The sequence below is a fragment of the Plecotus auritus genome (assembly GCF_963455305.1).
Source record: "Plecotus auritus genome assembly, chromosome: 5".
Lineage (NCBI taxonomy): Eukaryota > Metazoa > Chordata > Mammalia > Chiroptera > Vespertilionidae > Plecotus > Plecotus auritus.
In genome coordinates, this window is record NC_137776.1 from 11,897,885 (window position 1) to 11,919,960 (window position 22,076).

Consider the following 22,076-nt stretch of genomic DNA (forward strand, 5'->3'; position numbering starts at 1 on the left):
TCAGGCCATGCCCCTCGCCCAGGGGGGACCTGAGGCTGCACCCCCCTCCCGCTGCCGGGCCGGGGGACCTGAGTCTGCGTCCCCCCGCCTGGCAGGGCTTGACGGGGGACTTCAGGCCATGCCCCCCCCCCACCCAGCAAGGCTTGACAGGGGATCTCAGGCCATGTCCCACACCTGGCGGGGCTTGACGGGGGACCTCAAGGCACGCCCCCAACCCCGGTCTGGGCTGGGGGACCTCAGGCCATGCCCCCCATCCTGGCACCGGGCCAGGGGACCTGAGGCTACGTTCCCTGCCCAGTGGGGCTTGACAAAGGTGGGACTAGCCATGGTCTGGATCTATCCCAATGATGGGGGCGGGGCGGCCAGGTCTGGGTCTCACACGATTTTGAGGAGCATGTGGGTGGGCGGGGACTTGACTCTGGGTCCCATGGTGTGCCCCAGACTCTGACAGGAGGAAGGTTTTCATATACATTTTACTAATTTTCTTTCATCTCTGACACTTCTATTATAGAGAAAGGGCAAAAAGCAATATTAAATTATTTCCTCTAATTAATCCCCTTTTAATGTGCACAAATTTCGTGCACCGGGCCACTAGTATATATATAAAAGGCTAATATGCAAAGTGTCCCCTCAGTAGTTTGACCAAGAGACCGGGAGTTTAATTGCTTGCTATGACATGCGCTGACCACCAGGGGACGGCGCGGAACGAAGGAAGGTCCTGGCTGGCAGCTGGGGAGGGGAGGCCCTGGCCGGCAGCCAGCAGCTGGGGAAGGGAGGCCCTGGTTGGCAGCTAGAAGGCCTTGATCGGCCCTGATTGCCAGCCAGACCTAGGGACTCTACCCATACACGAATTTTGTGCACCGGGCCTCTAGTTTCAGATAAAACACTTGAGTGGTATTTCCCAGTGCAGACTTTAATAGAGCTGTCCTCTGTGCATGGTGCTGAAGAAGAAACGATTATGTAGCCTGCATCTGAGCTCTAGCATAAGAAAGAAGGTCCCAGTGGCTATTGCTGCCATGGGAAATCTACCAACTGACAGTGTTGTTTCAGGAGAATAAAGAACCATGCCAATTCATTGACAGATGCCAGCAACATTTAGTAAGTCTTGCTGGTAAGGTGGAGCCCAATAGCAAAAGACTTTGACAGTAAACAAGAAGTCCACAGTGAGTATCAATTTGAAGCAGAAATCAAGGCATACCCAGGATGAGAGTTTTTGTCCCTGAGAAAGAAAATAGAGAAAAATAGGATCCCAATGTTAGAGGCCGTGGGTGCAAGTTCCAACTCTGGCATTTATAAGCTACATGACCTCAGGAAAGTAGCCATTTTCAGCCTCAGTTCTCTCACGTACAAATATTGATAAAAATAATTATAATTAAGGCACACACCTGAATTGGTTTTTGTCACTACCATTAAAGTTCTTTACTTTCTGAATTGTGGTATAATTTATATGTCTATCTTCCAAACTTTGCTCCTGAAGAGCAAAGACTGTTGTACTTATCTCTTTATCCCACCTCAAAACATAGAAAACTTTTTATAAAAGATTGCTTTTCATTAATTTGATTGTCTTTTGTGAATTATAGGTCTGATATTTTTTGAGCTTTATGTGCATATGCTTTTCACCATGGATTTATTTCCTTTTACCCTGTCATAGAGAGTTGGTTTTGAGTCTGTTTACTTCTGTCTTCCAGACACTACCTCTTTGAGCTAGGGAGGGTTAGTGATGCTTTGTGCTTGAATATTTTACTTTTTTTTTCTTTGATCCTAAGCAATATAACATAAAATTATGGAACATATGTATATATTTTTACAGTCCTTTTTATTTGGTAAAATACATGTAATATGAAATTTTAACGATTAAAAATTCAGTTTAGTGGCATTAAGTTACATGTTGTGTAACCATCACCATTGTCCAGCTTCAGAATATTTTCATCACATCAAAAAGAAACACTGGGCCCATTAAGCAGTCACTGTCTATTATCCCTTCCCCCAGCCATCAATCTGCTTTCTGACTCTATGGATTTGCTTATTCTGAATATTTCATATACACGGAATCATATAATATGTGTCCTTTTGTGTCTGGCTTCTTTCACTTAGCATAATGTTTTCATTATATTGTGCATGTATCAGTACTTCTTTCCTTTTTATGGCTAAAAATATTTCATTGTATGGTATACCACATATTGTCTTTTGATTCATCAGGTAATGGACATTTGGGTTGCTTTCCTTGTGGCTATCCTATCTAATAAAAGAGTAATATGCAGATTGACCATCACTCCAACACACAAGATGGCTGTCCCCATGTGGTCAAAGATCCTGCCCCAATGTGGACACAAGATGGCCACCACAAGATGGCCAGCAAAGGAGGGCAGTTGGGAGGGACCAGGCCTGCAAGGGAGGGCAGTTGTGGGCGATCAGGCCAGCAGGGGAGGGCAGTTAGGGGTGACCAAGCCAGCAGAGGAGGGAAGTTGGGGGTGATCAGGCCTGCAGGGAAAGGCAGTTGGGAGGGACCCAGGCCTGCAGGGGAGAGCAGTTGGGGGGGACCAGGCCTGCAGGGGAGGGCAGTTGGGGGGACCCAGGACTGCAGGGGAGGGCAGTTAGGGGTGACCAGGCCTGCAGGGGAGGGCAGTTAGGGGAAAATAGGCTGGCAGGGGAGCAGTTAGGCATCAATCAGGCTGGCAGGGGAGTGGTTAGGGGGTGATCAGGCTGGCAGGCAGAAGTGGTTAGGGGCAATCAGGAAGGCAGGCAGGCGAGCAGTTGGGAGCTAGCAGTTCTGGATTGTGAGACGGATGTTCAACTGCCCGTTTAGGCCCACCGGGATCGGGCCTAAATGGGCAGTTGGACATCCCTCGAGGGGTCCCAGATTGGAGAAGGTGCAGGCTGGGCTGAGGGACACCTCCCTCCCCTGTGCACGAATTTCATGCACCGGGCCTCTAGTTATGAATAAAATTGCTATGAACATTTGTGCACAAGCATTTGTTTTAATTCTCTTTGGTATATACCCATGAGTAGATATACTGGGTCATATGATAATTCTATGATTAACTAACTGAGAAATTGCCAGATTGTTTTTTACAGCAGCTGCACCATTTTGCATTTCTGTTAGCAATACTTGAGTATTCCAGTTCTCCACAACCTTACCAGTGCTTGCAGTTTTTCGATTTTTTAATTACAATTATCCAATTAGGTGTGGAGTGTGATGCCTTATGATGTGACATTTACCTAATGACTAATGACAATTGAGCATCTTTTCATGTACTTGTTGGCCAGTTGTATATATCTTCTTTGAAGAAATCTCTATTCAAGTCCTTAGCCTATTTTTTTATTCTATTGCTTGACTTTTTGTGCTTGAGTTGTAAGAGTTTTCTTTATAGTCTCAATAATAGACCCTTATTAGATGTACTCGAGGCCCAGTGCACAGATTTGTGCAACAGTGGGGTCCCTCGGCCTGGCCTGCACCCTCTCGCAATCCAGGACCCCTCGAGGGATGTTGGACTGCTGGTTTTGACCTAGTCCCCACAGGCCAGGCTGAGGGACCCCACTGGTGCACGAATCTGTGCACTGGGCCTCTAGTATGCATATAAGATCTTTGGTTAATCTCTTCCTGCCCTCCCCCCTACCCCCTTCCCTCTGAAATTCATCAGTCTGTTCCATGTTTCCCTGCCTGTGCATTGAGCATCTGCCCCCTGGTGGTCAGTGTGTGGCATAGCTACTGGTTGAATGATCGCTTAGGCATATATATATATATATATATATATATATATATATATATATATATTGTAAATATGTAGGCTGTCTTCACTTTCTTGAGAGTGGCCTCTTGATAGTGCACAATGTTATGAAATTTGAAGTCCAATTTGTCTGTTTTTTTTGTTACTTGTGTTTTTGATGTCATAGCTAAGAAATCATTTCCAACTCTAAGGTCATGAAGATTTACCCCATATTTTTTTCTAAGAGTTTTAACTCATATTTAGATCTTTGATCCATTTGCAATTATATTACTTTATTTTTAATAAAATTATTTTATTTTGAAAACTTTATTTGGAATAAATTTGTATAGCTAGTTAAAAACTTCCATATAACCATGAAAGAATTAAAACATATCAAGTTATACATATGAAGGTTTATGTTCAGACACTATTTCTTTTTTTTTTTTTTTAATATATTTTATTGATTTTTCACAGAGAGGAAGGGAGAGGGACAGAGAGCCAGAAACATCGATGAGAGAGAGACATCAATCAGCTGCCTCCTGCACACCCCCCACCGGGGATGTGCCCGCAACCAAGGTACATGCCCTTGACTGGAATCGAACCCAGGACCCCTCAGTCCTCAGGCCGACGCTCTAGCCACTGAGCCAAACCGGTTAGGGCCAGACACTATTTCTGCTACCTATAAACCACTTGGCATTTTAGGCACACACACACAAAAAAGTTAGCTTGCCTTAGATACCACATATATAAACTGTAGTTACACATGCATTGATTTTCTCTCAGGGTTGTTTTTGGATCAAATAAGTTAATGAATGTGAATGTTTTTATAAAATGGTGTTAAGCACATGTAAAGTACCTGATACTTTCTTATTCTATTTTAGTCTTTGTAACATTAAACTAAATAGTTTTATGTGTTTATTTTGAATATTGTTAGGAAACAAAATCCAATTCACTGGAAGCTAGCTAATGTAGAAAATTATTCCCGTATGAGACTTAAGTTGGTGCCGAATTATAATTTCAAAACCCACGATGAAGCTAGTGCTTTGAGAGATAATCTAGGTGAGTTCCAGTGGCTATTTGTTTGTTGAAGATAGTATGGGTGTTGATGGGGTTCGTTATTGATTTTATTGTTTACTCATGAAAGAAGGATGATATTTTAGAATTGATATTTAAGTGGTTATATGTATTAAATTCTGTTACTGTTGGCCTAAATGTAACATGCCTTCCTATTTAAATTGATTGTAATTTTTCAAACAAAAAAATAATTTAAAATCATAAAATTATACTGTCATTCATGTGAAATGTGTTATCTCTAATATCCATTGTGGTAAAGTGAAACAGTGGTCCTTTCTCCTTACTTTTGATTACCAAGACTGAGGCCAATGTTAAATATATCTAGAATTCTTGGCAATGCTAGGCCTTTCTTTTATAATGTGTTCTTACAGAATTCTAGATACTTAGAGTCTTAGATGGGCCAATGTCTTTTTCTTAAAAATGCATAGCCTTGCAGTAATTTGAAGCAGACTTTAAAGCAAGCATGTCAAACTCATGGCTCGTGGGCTGCAAGTTTGACATGCTTGCTTTAAAGATTCTATAATTCTTTAGGAAACCATTCTTTTCTAACCTTCTGACTTGGCATTTCTCCCTTTTGAAGAGAGGTCTGTGAAATACTCCAAAATACAGATTAAGAGTCATTGGCCAGTTGTGTGTATTCATAGCTACCTGTGTTCCATTGTGTCTGTTGTGTTCTTTTGTGTCCAGTGACTAAGTTAAAGATGAAATTAGTACCAGTTTTTAATTTTTTTAAAAGTTGCCTTATTATATTGGTCAGTAGAGTTGATGCCATAAAATTAATCAAGAGAGCTAAGTACCTTCTTTACTTGTAATGCACATTATCATATAATTAATAGAAGTTACAAAAGAACTACAATATGATTTTTTTTAACTTTGTGGTTAATAGATATTTCGTTTTTAAACAGGTGTCCAACCCTCACAGCCTTCCAGTGATTCATTGCTTTTGGAAGTAGTGAAACAAGTAAAAGTTAGTGATATGGAGGAAGATAAGTTAGATCTTTCTGAAGAGGAAATAACAGCCCGAGTAAATATGTATGTATATGTATTTGAAATAATTTAAAATTATTTTGTTCTGAGAAATGGGATTATAAAATTGTGGAAGATAACTTGCTTGAAATTTCAATACTATACATTTCCAGGGTCCAACAGTTAACGTTATATCAGCTGTTAGGAGTATATGTATCAGTGTTAACTGAGATTATTGAGGAAGGCTTCTTAGAACTGAGTTAACTTGAAGCTGGACCTTGAAATTAGAAACTATTTGATTTGAATGATAATGAAAATATAACATCCATTTTATGGTATATAGCTAAAGCTGTGCTTAGATGGAAGGTACAGCATGAAATATAACTCTTAAGCAAAAGGAAGAAATTATAAAGATTAAAGCAGATGCCAGCCGGCGTGGCTCAGTGATTGAGCATTGACCTATGAACAAGGAGATCATAGTTCGATTCCCGGTCAGGGCATATGCCCAGGTTGTGGGTTTGATCCCCAGTGTGGGCTGTGCAGAAGGCAGGCGATCAATGATTCTCTCTTATCATTGATGTTTCTTTCTCCCTCTCCCTCTCCCTTCCTCTCGGACATCAATAAAAAAAATCTTTACAAAGATAAAAGCAGAAATTCATGGAAAAGAAAAAACAAAAAATATAAAAGAAAACTAAAGTTGGTTATTTTTGTTGTTGTCGTCATTTGTTGTTAATCCTCACCTGAGCATATTTTTCCATTGATTTTTAGAGCTAGTGAAAGGGAGTGAGGGAAATATATAGAGAGAAACATCAATGTGAGAGACACATTATTGATTGGTTGCCACCTGCACGCAACCCAACCTGGGACAGGGATTGCATCCCAGCCCAGGGCGGGCATCAAGCCTGCAACCAAGGTTATATGCCCTTGACCTGAATCCAACCCGAGACCCTTCATTCCACGGGCCAATGCTCTATCCACTGAGTCAAATCAGTTAGGGCTAAAGCTTTTTATTAGAACACAGATAACAAAGTAATAAACCTCTAGCCAGACTGGTTAGGAAAGAAAGAAAAACAACATAAATTACCAGTATCAGCAATGAAAGAGGAGATAATACTACAAATATTAAAATTATTAAAAAGAAATGTTAATGACCACTTTATACCAACAAATTTGCAAACTTATATGAAATACATAAATTCTTAACAATGTATTTGGTGTAAATAAAAAAATACCATATTCAAATATAAATCTCATGTCTTATAAAATTAATATCCAATAGAGTTTTTGCATTATCTACAAAAAATATTCTACTTCATATTTAAATAATTTAAATATTGTCCAATATTCTCATTACTAGTTTCAAAAAAGTATGTTTTACATTTTAATTTTATATGACCTATTAAAATTCAGTGAATCTTTAATACTGGCAGAGGTACTGGTCATGTCATTTTAGTTATATTTGGGAGACATGAATTGGTCCACGGAATATATTGTGAATAAAGGATTACAACATTAGTGGTTTCATAAATTATTACTATAAGTGCTAATTATGATGGATTTTTAAACTGTGAAATGAGACTTTCCAAGAGCAAATCAAACTAGAGCATCATCATCATTATAGTATCCCCTGACAAGAAACAAGATAATGCTATGTACTGCTAATCTCCATACCTTACTTAGAGTGAAGTCAGTTTTGATTGGTTTTTGTTTTTACAGTGATGAGAATAAAGAACAGGATCAAAAAGAAAAGTTGGTGTTCTCAGTAGACTGTGAACTCATTACAATAATTGACATAATTCCTGGCAGATTAGAAATCACTACTCAACACATTTACTTCTATGATGGCAGCATTGAAAAAGAAGATGGTGAGGAGTTCTGGGGGAATGATTTCTGTTGTTCAATATTAAGTATCCAGTTTATCAATCATTAATGTGAAAAGAAAAATCAAACGGGACTGTGGAATTACAATCTATCATGAAAAGGAGAAATGGAGAGTCATATGGGATTAAATTTACATTCAACAATGTATTTTAAGGGAATGCTTTTGTTTTATCAATGTTCTCAAAATGTTTGGTTCAGGGGATTGCTATAAACTTAAGTTATAAAATACAATATTAATTTTACTTGTATGTCCACTCATTCCTGTAGGCTTCTTACCTAATCCTTTATCTGAAAATAAAAGGATATTTAAATATAAAATGTCAACATAAAGAGAGAAAAATGTTTCTAAGATATAATATTCAGAATTATTTTGTATTCTAATAGGAAGGAAGTACAATAGCTATAGCATTTTAAAATAGTTTTAAGAGAAACAATTTAAATGTCCAATAAATTTAACAAATAGTGTTTTGATATAGAAATTGAATTCCTTTTCCCTAAGTGCTACTTTTGTTGGACTTATTTTCTGCATAGCATGAGTAACTTTTTATGGTACTTAGTCACAAGATACCTTCTGTTTTAAGGGGTAGGCTTTGATTTCAAGTGGCCTCATACTCAAGTTCGAGAGATTCACCTGCGGCGTTACAACTTAAGGAGGTCAGCCATTGAGATTTTTCATGTTGACCAATCCAACTACTTTCTCAACTTCAAAAAAGAGGTATGTAAGATGCTACCTTTTTGGAAGCCCCAAAGTATTAGCTTGAAATAATTTTCCAGTTAGTGATCTATAATGAAACTTTGGAATTCTTTCATCAAGTCAAAATGTTAGATGAAAAAGTATGTACAGGGTTGGGCAAAAGTAAGTTTACAGTTGTTCATATGGAAAATAAATAATAATACAAGAATAAACACTATGTTTTGCATATTCACAAACGTAAACCTACTTTTGCTCCACCCTGTACTTTGGAGGCTAGGCAGTATATGAATTTTTGTTGGGATTTATGTTTGAGTGTATAGGGAGTGCTTGTTTTCAGTTCTTATATATGAGTAGGAGAATATTGAGTGTTAGCCAATACGTAACTCATGGTATCCAATTGTGAAATAATTTGGAATATATATAATATGATTGGATTTATGCAGTTAGGTTGGGTTCAACTAAACAATAATGGGGCATGTATTTAGTCTGGAGTAAATTCTTAAGCAGTGTAAATAATTAAAAGATTATCAGCCACTGAAGCCAGGTTCCCTGGGTCCAAGTATCTGCTCCACCATTAGCTGTGTAAAGTTTACACAGCTAATGGTGGAGCAGATACTTGCCACATCCTTTCTTCCCTGTACCATTTTCTTGGAATCAGACTTGCATCACATTCTGACATCTGTCCCCACCTTGCTAAGCTCTCTCTCCACTCTCTCTCACAGACATCCCTCCTAATAAAATTGTTTCATGTTCAAGTCTGTCTTGGGGAGCGATAGATAGTATAGTTTCTTTTGGAGATGATGAAAATGTTTCAAAGATAGATACTGCTGATGGATGCACAACTCAATGTACAAATAAGACCACTGAATTGTATACTTAAATGGTGAATTTTATGGTACAGGAATTATCTCAATAAAGCTGTTACAAAAGCTTTAATCCTGGTTTGTCTTGATCAATTTTTAAGCTATAAAATGCTGTTTTTTAAATAGGTCAGAAACAAAGTATATAGCAGACTATTGTCATTTCATTCTCCAAATAGTTATGGAACTAGATCACCACAGGAGTTATTCAAAGCATCAGGATTGACACAGGTAGGAAATGGTGTTCATTTTATATCTCAGAGTTTTGCATAACAGTAAAACTTTCTTCTTATTGTTTTATTCTGATTATTATAACTGCTGTTCTTCCATTCAGATTGATCTTTTGAATTATCTTTGAATCTTTGTTTCCCTCATGCATACAGTGCCCTGTCCTCCAGCTCTCATACTACTCAGTTTATAAGCATATCTTATGAATTCTTTTTTTTACTAATTTTCTCTTTTTAAAAAATAATATGGTTTTTTCCTTAATAATAAAAGTAATCCATGCATGAGGTAGAAAATGGGGAAATATAAAAGGCATCATGGAAAAAAGGTTTAAAAAGCGTCATTCTTTCTGAAAGCCAAAGCTAATGCTTTTGTATATTTTACCCTCACCTATTTCCTAACATCTCTTCATTTTCTGTACTGCCAAAATCCCAGGAAAGGCCATTGTTTTTTGCAGTCCAGAACTGTTAGTAGTTTCCTAATTAGGGTCTCTGACCCTGGTTCTCTCCTTCATCCACATGTGCATTAATAGTTTATTTTAGTTTTCAATTACAGTTGGTATTTAGTATTATTTTATATTGGGTTCAGGTGTACAGCATAGTGGCTAAACAATTATATAATTTAGGAAGTGATCCCCCTACTAATTCTAGTTCTCACCTGACACCATATATGATTTTTACAATATTATTGACTATATTTTCTGTACTGTACTTTAATCATAATCTTAAGTGTTGTTCAAAAAGCCATCAGCCACATCTTTTCTGTTGCTTATGGAATAAGCTTTACGTAATAAAATACAGTCTCTGTTTTCTGTGGAATAAACTTTACTAATTAAATTACTAATTTCTCAAATTGGCACCTAAATACAATTATAGTTGGGCTTTTAATAAAATCTGTATACATAGATTAATTTCTCACCATTTCCCATAAGTTACATACCTTGAATGTTAGTCTGTCAGCAAAATTCTCTAGCATACCCACACTGTGTAGAGTAATATTAGTAGGCACGGTACAATAAGGTGGTAAAAAAAAAAAAATATATGATTGTCTTTCTTCAGAAAATTTTGTATCCAATGTGTAGCAAAATCCTTCCACCATTGCTCTATAAAGACAGTTTTCTGAGGTTAATGTAATGCTCATATAAAATTTGTAGATCATTCTAGTATACTAAGGTAATTTTTAAAAATATGTGTATATATGAAAATTTTGTTCATAACAAACTTAAAATTTAAAAAATTTTAAGATAACCAATAAAATATTTAATTGAAATAAAGAATTTGTATGAAGACCTTTTAGATTGCAGTATAAAATTTATGTGAAAATTTCTGTTCCTTTTCTAGAGGCCAATTTTAAAAAGGAAGTGAATTTAGAAAAAAAATAATTGATTTTATGTATCTATTAAGCCTTTTTTGAAGCCCCATTCCTTTTATCAGAAAGATGATAGAGATGAGAAAAAAAGATTGTTAGTAATTGGTAATAGATACTGATTTCTAAGACACATAGATTAATTTTGGTTTTCTTTTTTGTGCTGTCTAGAAATGGGTGAATAGAGAAATATCAAATTTTGACTACCTTATTCAAATAAATACAATGGCAGGGCGAACCTATAATGACCTTGCACAGTATCCTGTGGTAAGTTTTATATAAATATGGAATTGCCTTTCAGTTTTATAGTATACAAAATACATGCATATGACAGTTATTTGTTATTTTTAAAAAGATACAAAATGTTTTTTGCCTTTCTGTAAATTTTCTAACCTGCTATTTTCAAGAATTACATAACCATAACAAATAATTGAAAAATAAAGGCCTTTTTTTCTTTTGCTTCATTGAAAATGTCCCAGTGGAATTATAGGAAATGATACTTCTGGTTATTGAAATAAAGATGAACTTTTGCAATAGGTAAAGAATTTTTAAAGACTGGTCTTTTTTGCTTTTAGGTAAGCATTTGATGTTAGATATGGAGATAGTAGCTTCTCTAGGAAGGGATGTCTAAATTGTAAATTGTGTTTCTTAGTTCCCCTGGATTTTACAAGATTATACTTCAGAAGAGTTGGACTTTAATAACCCATCTGTATTTCGAGATCTTTCCAAACCAATTGGGGTAGTTAATGATAAAAATGCCAAAGTCATGCGAGAAAAGTAAGTGCCTTTTATCATTTTGAAAGATACCCATTGGTTGTTTGAATTTGTGTTTATTTCTATGGCCAACCAAGTGTTACTCTATTTAAATGCACAACTACTTTTGCTAATCAGTCTGATAATTCCTTCAATAAGTTTTCTTGAAAATGTATCAGTTGTCCTTTAGGTATCTTAACTATAGGCTATTTCCCTTTGCCAGATTTAAATTAATATTACTTACAATTTCCTTTCACTTTGTAATAAGTATGTACAAAAGGGTAATAAGTTCTTGAAATTTTTCGTCCCAGGTATTGTAGACTTAACTTGCTAATCTAACATGCAAAAATATCCATCTAAGGTAATATTTTAGTAGGTAGAAAATTAATAATGCTAACCTGCTATTCACAGATATTGTGAGTGAAGAACAGTGAAATGTGTAGACATTTTAAAAGTACCATTTTAGTTAGAAAATATTTTATAATTTTATATATTTACTAGAGGCCTGGTGCATGAAATTCATGCACTGGGGGTGGGTCCCCTCAGCCTGGCCTACGCTCTCTCGCAGTCAGGGACCTCTCAGGGGATGTCTGACTGCCGGCTTAGGCCTGACCCGGGGCTAAGCTGGCAGTCAGGCATCCCTCTTGCAATCCGGGATCCCTTGCTCCTTACTGCTCAGCTCGCTGCTCCTCAGCGCTGCAGTGGAGGTGGGTGAGGCTCCCACCACTGCCACTGCACTCACCAGCCGTGAGCCTGGCTTCTGGCTAAGTGACTGCTCCCCCTGTGGGAGTGTACTGACCACCGGGGGGCAGCTCCTGTGTTGAGCATCTGCCCCTGGTGGTCAGTGCACATCATAGTGACCAGTCATTCTGATCGTTCTGCCATAACGGTCGCTTAGGCTTTTATTATATAGATTATGTAGATGATCTACCCTATAAATGTCTCAGGTATTTTTTCAAAGCCACCAGCAGACAAGTAAAAGTAATTTTCATTCCCTTTTTCTCCATGTGAACTTGTGGATGACTTGTCAATTATGACTTCTAATAATAAGGACAGAACTGTTTTGCCAACAAACTAAGGTGGATTTATTTGGGAATAGATGGTTCATTATTTCTTTCTTTATTCTTTTATTTGCAAATCTTCCTCAGTTCTTTTTGTAGTGTTTAATATTTGATTTGATTTACTAGTGGAATTTGGCAGTGTATGTATTACCTTACTGCTATTAGTCAAACATTTTTTTTCTGACAATAATAAAATAAAAGGTTTATTTTTAACACTATGCCACAGGAAATACTTATCATATAAAAAACTTATTGATAATCAAAGGTACAAGTTATTTTAAATTTCAATAGTATATTTTTTGCATAGTTACAAATGATTTTGACCTGAAAACTTATTTTTTATTCACCTGAATATTAATGATTTCAATATAAAAGAAATTGGTTTCAGCTTGAGGAACTTATTAGTATTTTGGTTGAAAAATTTGTGTCTGTTGCTTCAAATAAACTGTTCACTCATATTTAAATTTTATACCCACTAATTCAGATATCACCATTCAAACCATTCAAAACAATTACACCTATTGTACTGCTCTTATATACTATTGGTGGGAAAAAGTATCAGTGATAGTGCTTGCAGAATTGTGGGAACCCCTTTCACGTCCCGCGTGGTTCAGGTTTCCAGCTCAGAGTTCGGGTTCTGGAGAAGGCCGCACACAAATGAAAAGAGACTAGAAAAGCATTAATTTGGGAAATGGGGGCCAGGCAGTAGTCCAACTCTAGTGGGAGGACCACTCCTCGCTCTGGCTTTACCATCCCTTTTATTAAGATTAAAATTATAGGATACACCCATATCCCCTAGGCAGGAAACTCCAATAAAAGCCAATCAGTGAATTTAGGACTAACAGGTGGGGGCTGCTTCAGCTATCAATATCTAGTAATTAACTCTGACCCTTTAGAGCAATTAAGGTTGATCAGACCTCCGGATTCCTTGTCCACAGCTCTCTATTATTAAAACAACTAGAGGCCCGGTGCATGAAATTCGTGCACGGGGGGCTGGGGGTGTCCCTCAGCCCAGCCTGCACCCTCTCCAATCTGGGACCCCTCGAGGGTATGTCCGACTGCCCGTTTAGGCCCGAACCCAGTGAGATCGGGCCTAAACGGGCAGTCGGACATCGGTCTCACAATCCAGGACTGCTGGCTCCCAACTGCTCGCCTGCTTGCCTTCCTGATTGCCCCTAACCACTTCTGCCTGCCAGCCTGATGACCCCCTAACCACTCCCCTGCCAGCCAGATCGACGCCTAACTGTTCCCCTGCCTGCCCGATTGCCACTAACTGCCCTCCCCTGCCAGCCTGGTCGCCCCTAACTGCCCTCCCCTGCAGGCCTGGTCACCCCTAACTGCCCTCCCTGCAGGCCTGGTAACCCTAACTGCTCTCCCCTGCAGGCCTGGGTCCCCCCCAACTGCCCTTCCCTACAGACCCAGTCACCCCTAACTTCCCTCCTCTGCCGGCTTGGTCACCCACAACTCCCCAAAGTATTACTGAACATATTACTTATATCTAAGTCCCCACCCTATCTGCCCTCCCTTGCAGGCCTGGTCCCTCCCAACTACCCTCCCCTGCTGGCCTGATCGCCCACAACTGCCCTCCCTTGCAGGCGTGGTTCCTCCCAACTGCCCTCCCCTGCTGGCCATCTTGTGGTGGCCATCTTGTGTCCACATGGGGGCAGGATCTTTGACCACATGGGGGCAGCCATCTTGTGTGTTGGAGTGATGGTCAATCTGCATATTACTCTTTTATTAGATAGGATAGAGTCCTGGTGCATGGGTGGGGGCCAGCTGGTTTGCCCTGAAGGGTGTCCCGGATCAGGGTGGGGGTTCCCTTGGGGTGTGGGGCGGCCTGGGCGAGGGGCCTGTGGTGGTTTGCAGGCCGGCCACACCCCCCAGCGACCCAAGCAGAGGCCCTGGTATCTGGGATTTATTTATCTTTTACAGTTGAAACTTTGTAGCCTAGAGTGGAGCCAAGCCTTCTGCTTGCTCCGTGGTGGCAGCCATTTCTGTTGGGATTTATGTATCTTCTATAATTGAAACTTTGTAGCCTTAAACAGAGGCCAAAGCAGGCCAGGGCTGCAGAAGCTTGGCTTCTTCCATCACCGCAGGCAACCCTAGCCTCCTGCTCTTTCCAGCTCCGTGGTTGCCACCATTTCTGTTGGGATTTATTTATCTTCTATAATTGAAACTTTGTAGCATTGAGTGGAGGCCTGGGCTGGCAAGGGCAGGCGGAAAGCTTGGCTTCCTCCATTGCCAGGGAAACCCAAGCCTCCCTACTGCTCTCTATGGCTGCAGCCATCTTGGTTGGGTTTATTTGCATATTCCCTCCTGATTGGCTGGTGGGCATGGTTTGTGGGTGTATCGGAGGTATGGTCATTTTGCATATTACTCTTTTATTAGATAGGATGATCGGCTTCTGGTACAGAATCACTATATGTCCTTCTATAATGATCTGGTTGAGGCCTTCCTCCTGTCCACTATTTCCTTCATCTTTTTCTTTTAGATTTTTAGATTTCCATAATTCTTTTTCTTCTTCTTTTTTTAATATATTTCATTGATTTTTTTTTACAGAGAGGAAGGGTGGGGGGTAGAGAGTTAGAAACATTGATGAGAGAGAAACATCCATCAGCTGCCTCCTGCACACCTCCTACTGGGGATGTGCCCACAACCAAGGTACATGCCCTTGACCAGAATTGAACCTGGGACCTTTGAGGCCGCAGGCCGACGCTCTATCCACTGAGCCGAACTGGTTAGGGCCATTTCCATAATTCTTGACTGATTCTCCATGTTTCTTCTATTACCTTGGCCCCAATAAAATGTCTAATTATCACATTGCTTACAATAGCAAAAAAAACCAAACAACCTAAATATCTAAAAGTAAGAAATAGTTATAAATTGTCATATATCCGTACGTGTACCTGTTATAAATACCACATACCTATTAAAAATAGACTACTTAGCCATTTGGAAAGATGCTAATAGAAAACTGTTAAATGATGATAAGTTATAAACAATATTTTATATATAGGACTTTTATGTTAAAATATAGTTGTGTATTGATTTATACATGAAGGATGACATATTCACAAAAATGTTCATATAATAGCTGATTTTTAAGCTTGTTTTTTTTTTTAATCTCTGTGTTTTCTCATTTATCTACAGTGAACATGTATTATTGCATAATACAGAACTGTTCCAGAATCCAGTATAAGTGATATTAACTTGTTCAGAAAAATGTATTACTGAATAATTTTTTTGTCTATTTATTAATTGGTGTCTTGATATGAATACATACATCATGAAACATTAGTAAGAACTTCTTAAAAACTGTTTTCAACAATGCAATACAACCTTATCTCCTAATTTAATTTTATTATTGTGGCTACAAAACTTTAGTTTCTTTCTTTTTTTTTTTTTTTAGATATGAAAATTTTGAGGATCCTATGGGAACTATTGATAAATTTCATTATGGTACTCACTATTCAAATTCTGCTGGGGTTATGCACTATCTTATTCGTACAGAACCATTCACTACTCTCCATATTCAGCTTCAAAGTGGAAGGTATGTTTTGGGTAAATACACTATTTCCTTAAGACTACACGTTATTGTTAAAAACTCTTTGCCTTCATGTCATATACTGTATAATAGGGCCATATCTTTTTTATTCTCCTCTATTCAGTTTTGATTCATGTAGCTTCTAGATAAATAGCCAAACTAGTTTGAGAATGGGTCACTCCAGTCAACTTACAAAAAAGACTTTTAAGGAGAATTTATTTTTTTTTTACTATTACCTAGTGCACCTTTGTGATTCTTACTATAGATTTACCATAGATTTAGAGTTAGAACTGATTTAGAGCTAGATCCAAATCATCTACCAGAGATTAAAACCTAACCAATGCCTACATAGTCCTCCTAAAAATATTAATTAATCAAGAGAAATAAAAAGAAGGAGGACTAAAGGGCTCTTACATTATTAGTAGCAGCTCAAACAGGTCTGTATGCTATTGTCTCATATTACCTGTTAGTTTCAAAATGTATCTATGTTACACATTTTCCTAATGATCCTGAAGAAACAAACTTCTTTATGAGTCCTCAGTTCCTCAGTGTATCCCCCAGGTAGTTCTCTCCTGATTCACATTTTGTCTTCCATGTTGCCGTATTCTTTAACATTACCATTTGCCTTTCCTACCCAATTAAGAGCTATGTAACCATTGCCTATTCTACTGTCTTTACATGTAGCTTTTATTTCTCAAAATTAACGCTGGTCCCTTATTTTCGATTTTAGTACATTAAGCCTTGGCTTTTTTTTTTAATATTCTTTTTTTTTATTTTTTTATTTATTTTATTTTTTTTTATTAAGGTATTATATGTGTACATATCTTACCATTGCCCCCCAAGCCTTGGCTTTTAAGAAGAGAACTCTGTTCTCAAGATCACTGCAAATCTCTAAATGTTACTTTTATAATGATAAGCAAGTAATTTCCACTCCAGTAAAGTATACTGTGTTTTTTTTCAGCTTTTAATTTTATGAATAAATGATTTTTTACAAAGCTTTGAAAATAGATTCTGTTTGTGCATCAAAGGACACCATTAAGAAAGTGAAAAGATAGCCCATTTAGTGGGAGAAAATATTTGTAAATTGTATATCTAATAAGGGACTTGTAATTGAATATACTAGTATAGAGAATCCATACAACACAATAATAAAAAGACAACCCAATTAACTATTGGACACAAAGGATCTGAATAGACATTTTTCCAAGGAAGATATGCAAATGAACTATAAACGTGAAAAGATGCACAACATCATTAGTCATCAGGGAAATTTAAATCAAAACCAAATTGAGATATCACAAGGATGGCTATAATCAAGACAGATAATACCTAGTGTCAATTAGCATACTGAGAAATTGGAACTCTTATATACTACTGGTGGGAATGTAAAATGATGCGGTCCCTGTGGAAAACAGTCTTCAAAGGGTTAAACATAGAATTGCTATATGACCTAGCAATTCTAATTATCTCAAGACTAGAGGCCCAGTGCACGAAATTCATGCATGGAGTTGGGGGGTCCCCTCAGCCCAGCCTGCACCCTGTCCAATCTGGGACCCCTCGGGGGATGTCCGACTGCCAGTTTAAGCCTGATCCCAGGGATTGGGCCTAAACCTGCAGTTGGACATCCATCTCACAATCCTGAACCATTGGCTTCTAATTGCTCATCTGCCTGCCTGCCTGGTTGCCCCTAACTGCCCCCCGCCCCCGCCTGCCTGATTGTCCCTCACTGCCTCTGTGTGCCGGCCTGATTGCCCCTAACTCCCCCCCCACCAGCCTAGTTGCCCCTAACTGCCCCCCACTGCCAGCCAGGTTGCCCCCACTGCCCCCTCCCTGTTGGCCTGGTTGCTCCTAACTGCCCACCCCCCCCCCCCACCAGCCTGGTCACCACTTATCGCGCCCCCCCCCCCCCCCCCCCCGCCGGCCTGGTCATCCCCCAACTGCCCCCCTTGGCTGGCTTGGTCGCCCCTAACTGCCCCCCCTGCTGGCCTGGTCGCCCCCAACTGACCCCTGCCGGCCTGGTCACCCCACGCAGCCTGCTGTTCAGTCGTTTGATCTTCCCTCACTAAACCCCCTGCCGGCCTGGTCGCCCCACGCAGCCTGCTTGTTCAGTTGTTTGGTCGTCCCTCATTAAACCCCCTGCTGGCCTGGTCGCCCCATGCAGCCTGCTTGTTCAGTTGTTTGGTCGTCCCTCATTAAACCCCCTGCCAGCCTGGTCATCCCACGCAGCCTGCTGTTCGGTCATTTGGTTGTCCCTCACTACCCCTGCCGGCCTGGTCGTAGGCAGCCATCTTGTGAGGGTGTGAGGGTCAATTTGCATATTATCTCTTTACTATATAGAATAATTGAAAACATATGTCTATGTAAAAACTTATACACAAATGTACATAGCAACATCCTATATCACAAAGAGGTAATATGCAAATTGACCATCACTCCAACACTCAAGATGGACACCCCCATGTGGTCAAAGAAGGCCGCCCCCATGTGGACACAAGATGGCCGCCACAAGATGGCCAGCAGGGGAGGGCAGTTGGGGGCGATTAGGCCTGCAGGGGAGGGCAGTTAGGGGTGACCAGGCTGGCAGAGGAGGGCAGTTGGGGGCAACCAGGCCTGCAGGGAAGGACAGTTAGGGGCGACCAGGCCGGCAGGGGAGGGCAGTTAGGGGCAATCGGGCAGGCAGGGGAGCAGTTAGGCGTCAGTCTGGCTGGCAGGGGAGTGGTTAGGGGGTGATCAGGCTGGCAGGCAGAAGCGGTTAGGGGCAATCAGGCAGGCAGGCAGGCAGGCAAGCGGTTGGGAGCCAGCAGTCCTGGATTGTGAGAGGGATGTCCAACTGCCCGTTTAGGCCCGATCCCAGTGGAGTCTGACATCCCTCAAGAGGTCCCAGATTGGAGATGGTGCAGGCTGGGTTGAGGGATATCCCCTCCCCCTGTGCATGAATTTCGTGCACCGGGTCTCTAGTTACTTATAATAGCCCAAAATGGAAACATTCAAATGTCTATCAACTGGTAAAGGAATATATAAAATGTGGTATATCCATAAATGGAATATTACTTGTCCATGAGTGAATAAAAGGATTGAAAGCTTGACGCATGCTATGACATGGAAGAACCATGAAAACAGTATGCTAAATGAAATAAGCCAGGCACAAAGGCACATCTGGTATGGTTTATATGAGATGTCTAAAATAGGCAAACTCATAGTGACAGAAAGTAGATTAGGGATAGATGTAGGGTGATTGAAGAGTGACTGCTAGTAGATATAGGTTTCTTTTTGGAGTGATGAAAATGTCTAAACTTGATTGTGATGGTGGACGTACAACTCTGTGAATATACTAAAAACCATAAACCATTGAATTTTCTACATAAGAGTGCATTATATGTTAATTACATCTCAATAAAGCTGTTCTGTCCCACACAAACAAAAAAATTCTACCATTAAAGCTGTACCTCTCCTTGAGTTTGGATACACCAGTGGTCGGCAAACTGCGGTTCGCGAACCACATGCGGTTCTTTGGCCCCTTGAATGTGGCTCTTCCACAAAATACCACGTGCGGGCGCGCACGTACAGTGCGATTGAAACTTCGTGGCCCATGCGCAGAAGTCGGTTTTCGGCTCTCAAAAGAAATTTCAATCATTGTACTGTTGATATTTGGCTCTCTTGACTAATGAGTTTGCTGACCACTGGGATACACCATCATTAGACTTTATTAATGACCCAGTCATTGACAATAATTAAATTCAGAGTTCTGCTAAGTTTAGCTTAGCTTCAATCCAAGATTGTTAGGCACAAAAAGAGTCAAATTAGTCATCAGTGTCACTTATTAAGTCATTTAATAAATCCAGGAAGCCCTAGCCGGTTTGGCTCAGTGGATAGAGTGTCGGCCTGCGAACTGAAGGGTCCCAGGTATGATTCCGGTCAAGGGCATGTACCTTGGTTGTGGGCACATCCCCAGTGGGGGGTGTGCAGGAGGCAGCTGATCAATGTTTCTCTCTCATCGATGTTTCTAACTCTCTATTCCTCTCTGTAAAAAATCAAAATATATTAAAACAATAAAATAAATAAATCCAGGAAAACAATGTTAAAGTTGATGAAACAGAAGGAGGTTACACTTTTTGTGATTAGAGAAAGCATAATAAAATTATAGTATGGCCACTTGGGCTTCTTTCAACTACCATAGAGCCATGATGGAACTTAAAAATAATGTTAAGATAATAGTATATATAAGAGCTGTTTTCCTAAATCACCCTCTGGTTTTTAGTAGAAGAGCTTGTAAAGCTATTTATGTATTAAGGGTTAAGTCAGCAGCATTCTGATAGATGTATTAACCACTTATATTAATACTATAATACTTTGATATTTAAACTGTAATTTAAAAATATCCAAATAACATTTATTCACTTTCTGTAATCAGTTTTACTCAGCAAAAATTATGCCTTTTTCAAAGGGATTAAGAAGTACAAATGGGTAGTTATATAATAGACATGGGGACATAAAGTACAGCAAATATAGTCATTGATGCTGTGGTGACTATGGATGGTGCCAGCCAGGTGCTGGGATAACGGGGGAGCACTTTCAATATATGGTTGTCTGACCACTAAGCTGTACACATGAAACTGGTACAAAGTTGTATTGAATGTAAACTGTAATTGGAAAAAAAAAGTGCCATTTTTAAGGTGTCTTAGGTTTATATTTAATCTAATTTTTAAAAATTTCCATTGTGATTGGGTTTTCATCTATTTTAACTAAGATGATACTAGTGATTACTATGGTAGTATTTAGTTCCTGACAACAGAGTATGACAGATAGTCATAAGAAGGAGAGCAAATTGTGTTTTTAGACTTAAAGGATAAATGTTAAGAAAAGAGAAACTAATCATTAGGAAACTTTCAAAGGGAGTTTAAAGGTTTGTTTCCTGCCTGTTCTCATTCAGCATTCACCTTTCTCTTTCAATCTCCGCTTGCAGGTTTGATTGTGCAGATCGACAATTCCATTCCATCCCTGCTACCTGGCAGGCTCTCATGGACAATCCAAATGATGTGAAGGAACTTATTCCTGAATTCTTCTATTTCCCAGAGTTCTTGGAAAATCAAAATCGTAAGAAATAGGAGATTAAAAATTTGAATATAATATTTTAGGTCCCAATGGAGGATCCTGAAAAATATCTTTCAGAACATTTTTGTGATGTTCTGTTGATTAGTTAAGATTCATTCTGCCTGTGTATTATTCAGTCACAGGGCTTACTGATGCCAGGGTACTCGTCTTACCTTCCTGGGAAGTGCTACAGTAAAGTAAGATAAATGGGTAAAATTTGAATTGATAAGAGAATTTGTCAGAGTACAGTGTTTATTAGAGAAGCAAAAATGACCATATGCTATTTCAGCCATGTAGCAATTTGGTTAAAAATGTTTGAGTTAAATAAAATGAGGATTTAGGCCCGGGATCAGCAAACTACAACACATAGGCCAAATCCATGGGCAAATGTGTTTATAAATAAAATTTTGTTGTAACACAGCCAGCCAATTCATTTATACATACAGACTGTGGCTGCTTTCACAGTAAAAGAGCAGATTTGAGTAATTGCAACAGAGGCCATAGGGATCACAAAGCCAAAAATATTTATTATTTGACCCTTTATTTAAAAGGTTTGCTGATTCCTGGTTTAGAGCAGAAGACAGGAGGCAAACTGAAAAGAATGACGGCATTAGTTGTCACAATATTTGAAAAATCAGTATGTTTTTGAAGGAGAGAATCACGGAGCTAAATACAGTCTTTTAAAATATCCAAATACTTTTTCTATGAGGTAGTTTTAGACTTAGTTTAAGCACAAATAAGGAAATGAGCAAGATTGTTACTACTTAGTTGTTTTTTCAGGAAATTTCACAGTGTCAAAGAACCATCACCAACTTCTTTTTCCTAGCATATAATGTTAATGTTTGACCCTTTGTT

The 22,076-nt window shown here is 39.1% G+C and overlaps 1 protein-coding gene across 1 annotated transcript in view; it reads left to right on the forward strand.

Annotated features, from left to right (window-relative positions):
- NBEAL1 (neurobeachin like 1) overlaps positions 1–22,076 on the forward strand; it is a 130,980-nt gene that overhangs the window by 82,007 nt on the left and 26,897 nt on the right. Inside the window, exons 35-43 of the mRNA XM_080671263.1 lie at positions 4,642–4,766; positions 5,687–5,813; positions 7,464–7,612; positions 8,210–8,343; positions 9,312–9,413; positions 10,944–11,039; positions 11,425–11,549; positions 15,996–16,136; positions 21,094–21,224. Of these exons, the coding sequence (XP_080527389.1) occupies positions 4,642–4,766; positions 5,687–5,813; positions 7,464–7,612; positions 8,210–8,343; positions 9,312–9,413; positions 10,944–11,039; positions 11,425–11,549; positions 15,996–16,136; positions 21,094–21,224 (1,130 nt within the window). The remainder of the gene's footprint in view (positions 1–4,641; positions 4,767–5,686; positions 5,814–7,463; positions 7,613–8,209; positions 8,344–9,311; positions 9,414–10,943; positions 11,040–11,424; positions 11,550–15,995; positions 16,137–21,093; positions 21,225–22,076) is intronic.